The sequence below is a fragment of the Andrographis paniculata genome, unplaced genomic scaffold, assembly GCF_009805555.1.
Source record: "Andrographis paniculata isolate CXL003 unplaced genomic scaffold, ASM980555v1 Contig15END, whole genome shotgun sequence".
Taxonomy (NCBI): domain Eukaryota; kingdom Viridiplantae; phylum Streptophyta; class Magnoliopsida; order Lamiales; family Acanthaceae; genus Andrographis; species Andrographis paniculata.
The window spans coordinates 404,243-419,162 of NW_026137435.1; the positions used below are offsets into that span (position 1 = coordinate 404,243).

Here is a 14,920-nt window from a genome sequence, read left to right on the forward strand (position 1 = left end):
TTAAAATTTTAAAAAATAAAATTAAAAAGTTTAAAACGAGATTAAAATGTGTAATCATTTTCCAAAAAATGAAAATGACATGGTATGTGGGATGGACAGAAATGGCAACGTGGACATGGTACGTGGGACGGAGAGAGTAGTAAATTAATTATTATTTTCTACAGTAAAAATCATTAAAATATGTCTGAATCAAAAATTTTACTTATAAATTTTTTATTCTATATAAAAATCATAAATTTAAAGAACAATTAAAAAAATGATTTAATTTTAACAATTTAAAAGAATGTTTTTTTTTTTTTTTTTTTTTGTTTTTAAGTAAACTTTTGAGACAAATTAATCCTAATAATAACAGTGATAATAATTATATGGTTAGGGATAAAGTGCTTAATAATATTCAGCACTTATACTTAATTATTTTAATCCATATAATTAATTTTTATTATGAATATAATTATGATAGTTAATTCTCCACCGTAACTATATTACTTTATTTTTATCGTTTACATTTATACTTTTTTCTTTTTTTTTTTTATATATATGTCAAAAAACAATGTTTCCATTTTCTTTTATAAAAAATAAAAAATAAAATTAGTATCAATTACTCCCTCCGTCCACGCACTAATGATTTACTTTTTTATTTGGAACATATTGTTCTATTTTCTTTTTTAAACACATACTTTTAATTAGGCTAAAAATATAATCATCTAAAAAATATTATCTATTCTTATTAAAATGGGTAGTGATTGAATGAGCAATTATTTTAGGCCCAATAAAAAAGCCCAAAAAGGACATGAACTCCCAAACGGCCCAAATTATAGACCGCCGTCTCTTCTCCTTCATTTCTCCTCCTCCTTCTCCAGCTCTAAGTCAGGTGCAGGTGCAGGTGTGGTCGTCGCCTTCCTCGGATCGGCTTTACAGCTTCGGATCGATTTCAGCGTTGTCTGAGGTATGTATGTACGTATGGACGTTGATTTCTAGCTCAATTTTATTTTCACCTGCGAGAATAGGTGAGTCTACCCGTTTTTTCGCTTGCAAATTATTAAGCAATCGATTCGGCTTTTGTACAAAATCGTTAGAATCTGCTGGGCTATGAATGATCTCGAGTGCTATATACAAAGCTGAATTTGTAATCAGGAGCGACGACGGTTTTTTGTAGGGTTTATCGTAATAACGATTGAAATTCGTTAGTTTGTTGTCCATTGAACTTGTGGTTTTAGTTTGTTCGATGTGATTTGAATCCTGTTTTCTCTAGGAACCTCCATTGATTTCCTGCCTAACTCACTGTTATGTTCCTGATTTCTGTTACTGTCTTTTTATAATTCCTTTGAGAACTGATTATATGTCTCACTTTTTTTTGTTTAAAATTATTGACTGATTGGTAACAAGTAATGGTTTCAATATCTATTGCTTCAAAGAATTCAGAGCAATTATACTAATGTTAAAATCGAATTAGGGTTTGTGATTGGGTTACAACGTGAGTAAAGAGGGCTATATAAAGTGGAAGATGATGAGCTCTGCAGTGATCAAGAAATGGAAGCCATTGCATTCCTCGTTGGACTCTTTAAGCTGCCAGCTTTTGCAGAGATGTTCTGTAAGCAGGACAGCAAAGGGAAAGGCTAAAATCAAAGCCGGGCAGCCATTGAAGCGATCAAAGGTCACCACAAGAAAGGGGGGGGCTCCAGATTCGAGTAAAGAAGGACCAAGAAAGCGCAGTGAGTTCGACGAAATGGTTGATCAATGCTTGACTGCAACTCCACCATTAAGATTCCTGAAACCTAAGGAAATGGCTCGGGAAGCTGAGAGGGAGAAGATGGGGCTGATAAGCAAAGCTAATGAGCAGGCGAAACAAAAGCTAAAGAAACAGGGGAAAGAGTTCGATTCACCTTTTATCATGGGGACACCCGGAATGGATTTGATTAGCTTGGGCTTAGTCGATGCTGAAAAAATTCCGAAGTACGAACTGACTGTTGAAGATGGACGGAGGCTTGCTAAGGAGTATAGCAGAGTTTTGATGAGGAAACACAGGGCAAGACAGGCTGCAGAATCGACATTGTTGCAGTTAAAGAAGGAAGCAATTGAGGCTCTACCCGAAGACTTGAAAGCAGCGGCTTTGGTGCCTGATTTAACCCCTTTTCCTGTGAACAGGTTTATGGCTACTCTAACACCTCCAATCGAAGGATATATTGAGAAGATCAACGAGGCAGCTCGGAAGAGTGCTGCCAAGGAGAAACTCAGATGACGAAAGGTAAGAATCCATTTGTGATCCTTATCGTAATTGTGAAAGTATTCATCATTTTTAAGAGTAGGAATACTTTTGTTGATTGATTAGATTTTGTATTTCAGTTCCATCGTAAAGAAATGTTCTATGTTCTTTATGCATCTGTTTTCATCTTGTGTTTTAATCAATGTTCAAAGAATGCTGACAACTTTGAATTGGCTGAATAACAGACACTGTCTGCTGCTTGTGTGCGTTGACGGCGAAATTTAAGGAATTCTGATCGATCGGTGAATAGCAGTTGGTTTCTGTTTGTGGTTCGACGGATCAACAATGCTTTGGACAGGCCATGGCCGTGTTTGGAGGCATAAGTTTGCAGGATTCAATAGACTCTTGGTGGTACATTTAACATTTATGGCAATTTCTTTGCTGTCTCTACAATTCGACTTGTTTGTGTTACTGAAACAAGACGTAATTCGCCTCACTCTCTATTTCAACACTTGCAAATTTTTGAATTGATGCTCCGCAAAATATTTTGGGATAAACTTATTTTTATTATCGTTTATAGCAACCGTTACGATTTTAGTCATTTGAGTAAATAGAAATAGTCTTACATCTAATGCATAGTCTTTGAAAAAGTCCTCTAATACTGAAATATTGTCACATGTATTGACATGACTTCTCCGAAACTAGCTAACGTGAACTTGTTACGTTGACATAAATTTAACTTTTAGATAGATATACAAATATACTCCCTTTTTCCCTATCAAATGCATACTTCTACTTTTTTTTTACAGTGGATTGCGAAATAATAGTATTTTATTAATAAATGAAAATGCATAATATATGCCACGATTGGAACTGAAAGTACATTTATCCGAAATATTTATTTAGAAATAGATACTTGCTATTAACCTGTACACAAATACAGGAACTTTAGCATCAAAATTTCTCCAACAGGAAATTTCCTCAACCCGAAATCCTACCGTCTCACGACGAGGGCGAGGGCGAGCCCATGGGACGAGACTTCAGGCCTTCGACGCGCGCCTCCATTAGCTTTGTCTTCAAAGAACCGGATTTGATGCTTCCCGGCCACCTCAAAGCAGTGCTGGAATCGTACGTATCTGAAATCCATTTCTTTACAGGACTCGAAGGGCCCGTAAACATTGACGAGTTTATAGACCCTTCCAGATTCTTAACTTGTCTTGAAGCTGCCGTATTGTGGAGATCGTCGCCATTAGTGTCGAACATCCTGTTCTTTCCTTCCCGTAAAGGTCTGTGCATCGTCTCCCCTTCTCTACTCTTTCTTGAATTACTATATGTGTATGGAGACTTCTGCTGCATTAGCGACGTAGATGCATCGAGATCCTTCAAGGTTTGTACCTTTTTCTTGCCCACTTTCGATATTGCACTTCTTTCAACTGAGTCATCTTCTTCGATTGCCTTCCATGGAGCACTTGCAGGCTCGTTCAAACGAAACAATTCGAAACAATTCTTCACAGGGATTGAATTGTTCTTACCTGATTGCTTCGCTTGGAGAAATCCCTCGATTTCGAAGCATAGTTTGTCCAAATCAGACGACTTTTCGAAAACATGAGGTTCCGATAGCTTCATCTGAGATCGCTGGTCTAACCAGGCTTCGGAAATGTGAAGGATTAATCGACTATCGCCGTCCCTTTTAGTCTGATCCTCGCAATATTTGTGCTTCATAGATCGAAGCTCTTGCTCGTAATCTCCTATCCCTTTGGCAAACTCGTCGCAAAGATCTTCGAGCAGTGTTCTCGCTTTCCTCTCTCGCTCGAGCTCTTTTAAAGTGTTGGACAGTAAAGATTTCAAATCGAGAAGCTCGTTGCCCGACTTACGAGTGAATCGATCGGAGTTTCTTCGTAATTTATGTTCGTCCTCTATCTTGCCTTCCCTCTCCTTTTTCATCGCGACTTCATACTCCGATAGGCGCTTCGTCAGATTATTGATTTCTGTTTGATCTGTCTTCTTCTCTTGAAGCAGTTCTTGTATTTGTTCCTGCGACTGGTCCAGCTCCCGTCTAAGCATTTTTACGATCGACATATCCAACGCATGCTTCTCCTCGAGGCTCCAGATTCTGTTGAGAACTTTAAGCAACTCGGTTGACGTCCTGAGGCTCGGACTCGACTCTCCAAGTTTACCCTTGGCGAGTACAGAGTCGTTTGGTGCTATGGCCGGTCTATACGGAGGCATCTGGAATGGAATTCGGAGAAAATTAACGGCACAATGTAACATATTTAGGATAATATGTAACTACTATGCAAGTAGACAAGGAACAATTATAGACTTATACTCAAAAGTAGAGCCGTTAAACAAATCGAGTAGTTCGCTAGCCTGACTTGGCTTGTTTACAGAGATAAACGAACCGAGTTTGAGCTTAAAAATTAATTTTTTTTATAAACAAGCCGAGCTTGAACTCAAATTTAAATTTGAGCTTAATGAGCTAAGCTCGAGCCATATCTTGGCTCGAACTCTTATCGAGCAAAGTCAAGCCTGTACTGTTAACAAGTTCGAATCGAGCTCGAACAACTAATAATCGAGCTCGCTCGGCTCGTTTAACAGCTCTACTCAAAAGAACACTTCATCGAAAGCTGCAAGATTAGCTATATATACTCATATCAATCAGAATGTGAAAATGCAATGGCATCAATCCATGTAAACAAGTTTACAAAGTGTTTACACATAATCATAGAACACCCCTCTACATACCCCGGTTCGAGTTACTTCATTTTCATGTTAAATGAAACCGGGCTATATGAAGACCGAAACACATCAAGTATTATTCTTCACATTCGAAAACCACAAACATATATATACATATATATACATAATGTCAAAACTCTATTATGTGAGACTTCTGAGAACTAAAGTGTGACACTCCAGCCAGCAAGCCATGCAAAACCGAGCATGTCGTGATTGCAGACTACCTCATAGGTTAACAAGAGTTAGAACACGAGTCCTTTCAACATGCTTTGTCCTCACTTACGCTCACCGTGAGAGACTTCTCAGGGGAAAATATACTCAAGAACAAGAACGTTCAACTCTAAATTTCTTTCAATAGAGCTCTCGAAAAGGAACGTACACATTAATATACACATTGTTGACATGAATAGTCTATTCAACCCATTTAAACTCTATTCAATTTTGGATAGTCTAGCACCGACCCAACTTCAGAGTCTCACATAAATCATAAACAAGGTTGCTAGAGCATTAAAAATACCTCCATAGAGCTACGGTAGCTAGCAGGAGACGCGGGCTGTTGAGCTTGCACCGCCTTTTTCACTCGTAGATTGTGTTGTGTCGGTGATGCCGCAGCCGCTTCTCCTAAATCAACGCCACTTGCCGGCTGTCATGTTAATGTAGTAATCCACATTACAAGTCTTGAATCACAAGGCTAGTTTTTCGAAAATATTGCCATGAGCAAAAGAATGCATTGTAAATGCACAAACGACGAGCATATAAGCAAGCATTGATAAGAAAACATCAAATGTTTTAACTCCATTTTCGGCATTCACATTTCGATTTTGCTTCTGTACTTATCAACAACATATAGCATATGATAACAATTCCACCTCAAGAAACTTATTTCAAGATCCAAAAACATTCCTAATCACCAAATAACATATCCAAAACTTATATAGCTAAGCTAACAGATCATAATCCAAACACACAAGAAGCACTTAGCAACACAGAGACAGAAGATGAAGATCATAACACTAAACACACAAGCAGCACATCAGTGATATACAATCACGATCACATTTGAGTTCGAATTAAGCATAGAATTGATTGCAGCTTCCAAATCTCACCTGCTCGTCGTGTTCCCCTCCTAACTCCTTGGATTCAGTGTTTTCCCCTTTCTGATGAAGTCGAATTTTCCTCAGCTTTGCCAGGCTAGGGTTACTTTCTGGCAGCATTTCCCAAAGATTGGCTCCCAATTTCCTAGCAGACAGACAATTAGAGGTCGAGGAGAGATGGAAATCGGGAAGCAGAGTACCATCAGGTTGAACAAATCCGAAATTCCAAGTAGGCGAAGGTGTGGAATTCCCCTCGCGCTTCCCAATCGAAACTCCGCGTTTCAACTTTTCCCCAATTAACTGTCTCACCTTTTCCCCCTTTTCCATCCCTAACTTTCGAGTAACTTCCACTAATTATTGGTGCCGCTGTAATTCAATTCAATTCGATTCAATTCAATCAATCAATCGCTCGCAGACGCATTAATTTTGTCCAATCTTCGCATATGCACTTCAATTCCTGCCAATCAATCAATGAACCGAAAATAAAGCAGCAGCACTTCGTTAAAAACTTTCAACTCTCTCCATAACCATACCACACACATGCTGGAGCTCGACTTTCGCACAGTATCCTCTGGAAAATCTTCTCCTTCCTTTTCCAACGCTTTCGCAGCACGCCAGTCCTGCTTTCCTCCTCAAAAGAAATTGCCGCCATGAAATGAAGTCATCATGGAGAAGACTTCTCAGATCAATCATCACTACCCTACCTTACCTACACACTACACACACACCTATGTATATATATACATAGTTTTTACACTGTATTTTTGGAAATCAAAATCAGTTCATGGATGAGCGTGCGGGAGACACGTGGCAAGTTCCGACCATTTGTTTGGGTTCAGTGCTGGTTTATTTTTATAAGTAAAATAATTTTACTACAAATTATCCTTGTCGAAGGATTGGATAAATTTAAATGTAAAAATAACTTTAAATTATACCGTGTCCATATTACTTGTATTTTTATTTGTCTCATATTTTATAGTATCTTCTCTTCTTTTTTTTTTAATTATGGTCACTCGTAAAAACTTTTTTTTTTTTTTTTCGTCCTAATTTAAGGTATTTTTTTATTATATTTATTCATCCCCCATAATACCTTTTTTTTAAAAAATAAAAATAATTATATATCAATAAAAAATATTTTTATTTTTTATTTAAATTATAAATATAGTTCAACACAAAAAAATTAAAATCTCTTACATATTTTTACATATTAATAAAATATTATTATTTTTAATTTACTATAAAATCTCAAACAAACGAAAGAAGTGAGTATTATTTTGTATCTATAATGCATGATAGCATATCTAAGACGAGAAAATATATATGTATTTTTTTTCTAAAGAGATTAAATTAAAAAAAAAAAAAAAATTATTTATTTAATGAATCAAGAATGCCTTAAAATGTGGGGCATTGTGGTCCATGGCCTAGGCTAGAAGTAGCCACGTGTAGAGAGCGTGACCAAAATTATTTGCCTCGTGAACAAATAAAAAATACTTAAGTTACGTTTTGATATGTTACTGTGAAATAATATTTTTTTAAAATATATATCATATTAAATAATTATTATCCCGTTCTTAAAAAGTATTCTTATTTTACAAAATATAATAATAATAACACTTTTAGACGGATGGAAATATTTATTTTATAAAATATTATATTAAATATTTTTTTTTTATTTTTTTAACTGTTAGAAACTTTTATGTGAACATAGCTTAAATTATATTAATAAATTTTTTTAGTATTTAAGACTTTTTTTTATTTTGATTTAAAACTAAAAGAAAATAATTTAATTTAAATTAATATTTTATAAAAAAAAATTAAAATATATGTTTATTGAAAATATAAAACTAAATAATAATCATTTTGATTTGAAATACACACTAAACGCACCCTTAGAAACTAATTCAAGACTTCAAACACTTGGGGAACATGCTTAGATACAATCCAATATTTTAAAGCAATATTTATTATTAGTAATATTTTTTTATTGTATATGTATATCTAATATATTAAAGGGAATTTATAAATTTTGTCCTATATATTAAACAAATTATTATTTTTTAAATTTTGTAAGTTAGAATAATATCTCGACGGTATACCTTAATTTTGGCCATCGGCATAAAAATAAATTCACGTGCAAGTCACATATTCTATGTGGCATTATGCCGGCATATAGGATCATGTGAATTTTTCGGACACTGAAGAATAAAATTAAATTTTACTGTGAGATATTATCCTAAAATGCAAAATTTTAAAAAATATATATATAAATAATAATTTGTTTCACATATAGAGAAATTTTTTATTATGATAAAAGAATGTTTTTTAAAAAAAACAAGCTACAAGAAGGTATTAAGCCCAAGAGAAGAAAACAATCACAACAATTGTGACATTAAATATAAATATTGTTTATAACAACTATTACAAATATTGTATCTATTTGGACAATGATTTATAGGTTACAACAATAATATCTATTTGAATCAATGTCTTGCCACAAGTACCACTTAGAAAAGTCGTAAATTGGATAAGATGAAGAAGAACTTGATTTTATGAAAGAAAATTGAATTATATCGAAATTAGAGAAGTAAAGTGTTTAGATGTAAAAAATCTACAAAAATTCAAGAACTTCAGCATATAGATATATGAGATGTCGTTTCGTTTATACTTTCAAATATTCGAAAATCAAAGTTGTTAGAAATTTTGGGGGAAAATAAGAAGATTGTATTACTGATCATAAAAATAAAGAGCCTGTATATAAGCAATACAAAATAGACTCGATAGACTCAAATATAAGTAATTTAATCTATGAATAATATCAAATCCAAATATAAATCTACTAAAACTATCTAAAATATCTCAACAAAAATATCTCTAAAATTAACTTATTTGAATATATGATGATAATATACACAAGAATTTACAATTTTCTAATATCCAAACTTGACACGTTACAAGTCGAATGCCCTCATCCATAAATGAGCACATAAAAAAAAAAAAAAAAGTTCAATTTTTCTTGAAACGAAAAATTTTCATATGTGTATAAGTAACTTCCTTACAGGTGTTTTAAGGCAAAATAATTTTTCAAATAAATCATTAAGAGGATGGCAGATCATTTACTGATCCGATCCCGTTAATATTGTACTAATTTGAATGGTTAGCATACATTATGAGTGATCAGCATATATATATATATACATATTCTGTCATTACAAATTTTAATTTCTCAGATAGTTTATCCAACTCGCATTCAAATGTCACATTACCGAAGAAAATCCAAAATATGACGATTTGTATTTTATTGTCAATTATAAATTATGGTAAATGTCGAAGAGGGAATCCAACATCATTGGAGGTTTATATTAACTATGTAGTAACGTCACGTGAGGATTAAAAGTAAATAATATTTCCTTCGTCCAACATATTGTGTCATATTTATTGTAAATATGGTATTTTAAAAGTGACACAATAAATAAAATATATTGATAAAAGTAGTTATATACCATATATAATATAAGTAATTATAAGTTAATATTAAAAAATTTATTTGTCTAATTAAAATGTATAAAACAAAATTTCAAAAAATAAATAAAAAAGAAGATGTTCGACAAATAAAGTGGAAAAAATAGAATGTTGTTGACAGCCAATCGACTCAATTCTATTTTAATAATTAATTTTATTAATTCAAATGTCATTGTCACGTCGTCGATCACTATTACGAGTAAATAAAATACTACTCAATCGCCATCATATTTTGTAATTAAATTATGTCATTTTATTTATTCACAAAATTTTAAAAAATAATATTTTAATATTTAGAACAAAAAGAGTACTATTTTTAATTTTTTTTTATATAAAAAACAAATAATAATTGTCAAATCGCATTGCGGGCAAACCTACAAATCTACAATATATCATTCGTCACTAGTTCCAACTCGGGTCTGCCAAATCAATTTTAAGGCTTTTCAATTATCTTGAAACTAAATATATATTAAAATAATCCATATTTGAATTCATTTTTTTTTTAATATTAAAACAATATAATATATATATATATATATAGGGTGTGTTTGTTCGGGGGTTTGGATTTTGAGTTGGAATTTGAATAGTAAAAATTTTGAATTTGAATAGTTGTATGATGTGATATAAATATGTGATGATGTGATGTTTTGAATGTAAAATTGATTTTTAGTATAATATAAAAAATGAAAAATAGGTGTTTGATTTGATGTTTTTGGGGGGAAAAAATTGGATGAATAGTAGAATTTTGTTAGAATTCTACAAACGAACACACCCATATATTCTCTCTCCGTTCCTTAATAATTTATCCATATTTTTATTTTGGTCCGTTTCATAACAAAATATTACAAATATTATTTCAATTTACAATATATTACACAAATGTCATTACTAATAAAGTTAATTTAGTCTTTTTACTTCTATTTTATCCAAATATAATACTAATATTTCTAAAACAGAAAGCAAACAGATGCGGGAAGGAGTATTTAATTTCTTTCTAACTAAAAGTAAACCAACTCACATCACATTCACAATTAAACAATATGCAAAATCCAACCAACCAAACCTAATCCCCATTCTATTCAAACCATATACATCTTCTCTTAACCAAAAGAAAGAACCACAAAAACATGTAGGGGCTAAAAGAATGTCCATATGTTGCATATATCGTGCCGAAAATATTAAAATTTCAAAATTTATATTTTCAATATATACCAAAATTAGTTCGGCATGTATCAAAAATATCGCAGATTATTTTAATATTTTGATATTCGATATATCTGATCATATCAATAATTAGAAAATTGGTATACTCCACTTTATAATGTATATCGCATAGAAATTTTTATAGAACTTGATATACTGAATTTTTTAACATATGTCGTATCGAAATTTAACGTATTAGAAGATTGGTACTACCCTAAATTTCGATACCATATATTCAGTATACAAAGTTCTATCAAAAATTCTATACAATATACATTATAAAGTCGAGTACACCAATTTCCTAATTAGGCGTCGGTATGACATTTACCATACCAAAAATTTCGATACGATGTACACTATAAAATTCAGTATAGCAATTTTCTACTATAGTTTCATTATGATATTTTACCATACCTAAAATTTCGAAACGATATACACTATAAAGTTCAATATATCGAATTTCTAATACAGTCTCGATATGGTATTTTACCACGGCATGATACATGTTATAAATTTCGGTATACCGTACTAGTCCACCCCTAGAAACATTAACCAAATTGCCCATTCATCCACAACCAAATTCAATTTCCAATCATTTCTACTTATTAAAAATAATAATAATAATAATCAACAAAACAAAATAGAGAATAGAGAAATTCAAACACAGGCAACACAAGTATTCATCATCTTAGAACCAATCCAACCATCAAAATTCAAAGGAAAAACTTCAGCAGAATCAAATTCAAAAACCACTTAGAACCCAATGAATGTATCCCTCTCTCTCTCCTCTCTCTCTGTATCATCTCTGTCTGTATCATCAAGCTACCATAAAGAGCCCATACATATATATAGATATATAGATATAGATTATATATATATATATCGTACCTTCTACGGCGCGATTTCCAGCCGCGGCTCGAAGCAGAAGCCAGTGAAGAGCTGAAGAGGGAACTTCTTCGTCACCGGACACTTCTGCGACCATTTCCAATGCTTAACCTTCATATCGAACACAAGAAGCGCCGGCGAGCCGTAGCTCTGAATGTACACCAAATCAGCCGTCCCGCTGCTCGCGAAAACGTCGTCGAATTCGCCGAAACCTTGGAAATACTTATGCGGCATTCTCGCAATTTCCTCCCACTCCCGCCCCTTCAGAACCCAAATCCCGATCCCCTTAATAATCCCGGGTCGATCCCTTTTCCCGATACCCCCGACTAAAACAAGTTTCTCCTTCAAATTCATCAGTCGCCCGCACGTAAGCGCGCACGGGACCGGGACAAAGCTCCTGATCAAGACTTCGTCGGAAATTTTGCTCCGGAGATCGTATGTAATCAGACCGTGGCGATTGTCAGGCCCGCCTCCGCCGGCCGAGTAAATCAAGAAGTATAAAGAATCGCCGCAGATGACGCTCTCGTCGCCGCCCCTCCACCCCGTCAGAATCTCCGTCAACGGAGTCGTCCACGCCTTCGTCGACGAGTCGTAGACGTGGATCGTGAGATCCCATTGGAAGAAGTTCCCGGGCACCTGCTTCGATTTCACGATCACGACGTTGTATTCGTGGGTTTCCCTGTCGACCGACACCGCCAACGCGCTGTAGTCGGAGATTTGCAGACCCGGCGGCTGCGGAAGCGCCGCCCAGCACTTTGTTATCGGGTTGCAGACGAAAAGTTTGCTACGGCTGTCGTTGTCCATTACGCAGACTAAACCGCACGACGATGAGACGAACCAGTCGGAGGTCTCGACGCAGGGGAGATCGATGCCGTACCATTTTCGGAGGACGGGATCGTAAGCGAAGCCGACGGGCTCGTCGGAGCTCGTGAACATGAAGTACCAAGGCTTCTGCGACATTACATTCGAGCTGTTCCATAGAAATCTTTTTGAAGAGACGATCTCGTTCCATCTTTTGCATACAGATCCGGCTCGGAAAATGCTGGCGATTGGGAGATAGGAAAGAATTCGTTCCAATAAATCATCAGGCAGAACTAAATCCATAGAAACTGCCGCGTCATCGTCTGTCTCTTCGTTTGTCTCAGAAAAGGAATCCAAAGCCACAGTGGTGTTCGTGGCGTGATCGAAGCTGTGACTGATCCATGAAGTCTCTTCTTCCATGATTAACGATCTGCAGAAACAGAAAAAGAATTGGCAAAGGAACTAATCCAACACGTGCTTTTATATTTGAAGAAACTAATCGAGCAATAAATAGATTTCCAAATCGAGCAACAACAAACAAATGCATCCATTAATGCCAACCGAATTAGGGATAAAAGCACGGCGCACAAAGAAGCAAAGATAAAGATACAATGCAATTTAAGAAAAACCACAAAGAATTTCACTGATGAACAAACCTATAACAACAAAATTGGCGGCGTTCTAATTCCGAAATACATAACAAACCGATATTCAAAGCTCAAACATTAGAACAACACCAAACAAAACAATTTCCGTATAAATCCGGACATAACTTTCAACTATGGCTCCAACAACCACATTCTATCCCCAAATCACAAATTACACTTCCAACAAGATAATGTAAGCTTTAAAGAACAAGAAAAACATTCCATCGAGCTATAAGATCGCCTACTAACAAAATCATATACCGAAAATCGTAATCCCTGATTCTTAACACAGAGAGGCTAAAGGAAATCTAACATGGATAATCAATCATTCAAAAGGGCTAAAATCTTCAGAAATTTTGTATATACCCATCGATGAAATTTATAAAAAGTTTCTTTGTAATTGAAAAAATTTCTTGACCTAAATCGGAAATAGCACAATTGCAGAAACCAACAGCTCCATAAACCAATCGATTCATGATTCATCGCACAGCATCTAATTTGAACAACCAGAGAAGAACATTACCGACAACAGTGGAGGCAAAAGGATAAAATTCTATAAAATCGAAAACGAAAGAGACAATAGAAACGACGCGCCGACCTAAACAGATCTCAGGAACATAATGAAGTAGGCGATTCAAAACGACGAAATAATTCTTCCTAAAAAACAAATCAAATACTCTACCCTTGATGCAGAGCACAGAGAGAGGAAAGATTCAACACAAACACACAGATTCATATATCTACAGCAACATTCAAACAACAAGCGAGATGGGGACAAACCGATTGAATATAAGCGATAAAAAACGAAACGGCGCAAAAGTGGATTGGATTTGATTTGATTCGATTCGTCGATAAACCTGGAACAATCCACACAGTATTATTACTACGATTACGATTACGATTGTGATAATAACAACAGTGTTTACCGTCCTCCCCCGAAATGCTGATTTTGTCCCTCTTCGATTTTTTAACCCTGAAACAAAAACGAAACTCAAGTTGAGAGGAGGAATGCCAGCGAAGGGCGGCTTTCCATTTTCCTATAGGGGTTTGTTTTTGGATTTGTTGACACGGACAAAAAAGTGGGAGCTGTTGCTGTTGGGCGAAGGGAATTGATTTTCAGTGCATTTCTTCGATGCGGTTTTGAGGACAAATTTTGGATGCGAAGGAGAAGGGGAAGGGAAAGCCCACCAGGCAGGCAGCCCCAGTAGTGGTCTCGAATTAAAAATGTGTGTATGTCTATGTGGGGAATTCTTGTTTTGTTCGAAACGAAGAAAGATGAAAAGGCAATGGCGCCGCCGCCGCCGCCGCTGTTCTTCGCCGATCGACAGACACCAACCCTTTTTACTCTCTTTTTCTTGTTTATCAACTTTCAGTTTTTTATATTTACACTCCGTAATTTTGGTTTATTTCATTTATGTACGCATATTTGTGACATCTTTTTTCACTTTGTTTAGATAGAGATTTTTAGAAGTTTTTGAAATTTTATAAACTTTTAAAAAATAAATTTAGTATTTGATTTGATGTTTTGTAAAAAAAAAATTATATTTAATATAATATTTTTAAAAAGATAAATAATGTCTAACTAATACAAATGTGTTATTTAAACAAATCCTTTATATTTCTTCTATGGGTGTGTTTGTTTGGGTATTTGGATTTTGAGTTGGAACTTGAATAGTAAAAATTTTGAATTTGAATAGTTGTGAGATGTAATATAAATAGGCGTTGATGTGATATTTTGAATGTAAAATTAATTTTTTCATATAATATAAAAAATAAAAAATAGATGTTTGATTTGATGTTTTTTTTTAAAAAAAAAAAAAAAGGGATGA

General features: G+C 34.4%; 3 protein-coding genes across 8 annotated transcripts; 1 reads left to right on the forward strand and 2 right to left on the reverse strand.

The window, feature by feature from the left end:
* The first annotated feature begins 813 nt into the window (after window positions 1-813).
* Window positions 814-3,321, forward strand: LOC127261973 (uncharacterized). Of its 2 annotated transcripts, XR_007841035.1 has the most exons (4): window positions 814-946; window positions 1,454-2,245; window positions 2,449-2,614; window positions 3,176-3,321. XR_007841035.1 is itself a non-coding variant. In XM_051290420.1 (3 exons), the coding sequence occupies exon 2, from the start codon at window positions 1,505-1,507 to the stop codon at window positions 2,237-2,239; it is 735 nt and encodes a 244-aa protein (XP_051146377.1). In that variant the 5' UTR covers window positions 814-946; window positions 1,454-1,504; the 3' UTR covers window positions 2,240-2,245; window positions 2,449-2,800. The 2 variants fall into 2 exon arrangements, 1 of the variants encoding a protein (XP_051146377.1); XM_051290420.1 differs by lacking the exon at window positions 3,176-3,321 and having other exon boundaries at window positions 2,449-2,800.
* Window positions 3,206-6,735, reverse strand: LOC127261963 (uncharacterized protein At5g41620-like). 3 transcript variants are annotated; one of them, XM_051290416.1, is made up of 4 exons: window positions 6,577-6,735; window positions 6,049-6,493; window positions 5,460-5,585; window positions 3,206-4,432 (listed from the first exon to the last, which is right to left on the reverse strand). In XM_051290416.1, exons 2-4 carry the CDS (start codon window positions 6,361-6,363, stop codon window positions 3,206-3,208), a joined length of 1,668 nt encoding a protein of 555 aa, XP_051146373.1. In that variant the 5' UTR covers window positions 6,364-6,493; window positions 6,577-6,735. The 3 variants fall into 3 exon arrangements, with proteins under 3 accessions (XP_051146373.1, XP_051146368.1, XP_051146367.1); XM_051290411.1 differs by having other exon boundaries at window positions 6,570-6,735; XM_051290410.1 differs by having other exon boundaries at window positions 6,049-6,735.
* A 4,735-nt stretch (window positions 6,736-11,470) lies between these two features.
* On the reverse strand, window positions 11,471-14,427 carry LOC127263090 (F-box/kelch-repeat protein At3g61590). Of its 3 annotated transcripts, XM_051292046.1 has the most exons (3): window positions 14,018-14,426; window positions 13,872-13,948; window positions 11,471-12,874 (listed from the first exon to the last, which is right to left on the reverse strand). In XM_051292046.1, exon 3 carries the CDS (start codon window positions 12,862-12,864, stop codon window positions 11,650-11,652), a length of 1,215 nt encoding a protein of 404 aa, XP_051148003.1. In that variant the 5' UTR covers window positions 12,865-12,874; window positions 13,872-13,948; window positions 14,018-14,426; the 3' UTR covers window positions 11,471-11,649. The 3 variants fall into 3 exon arrangements, with proteins under 3 accessions (XP_051148003.1, XP_051148012.1, XP_051147994.1); XM_051292055.1 differs by lacking the exon at window positions 13,872-13,948 and having other exon boundaries at window positions 14,018-14,427; XM_051292037.1 differs by lacking the exons at window positions 13,872-13,948; window positions 14,018-14,426 and adding an exon at window positions 13,510-13,863.
* Between the last annotated feature and the right edge of the window lie 493 nt (window positions 14,428-14,920).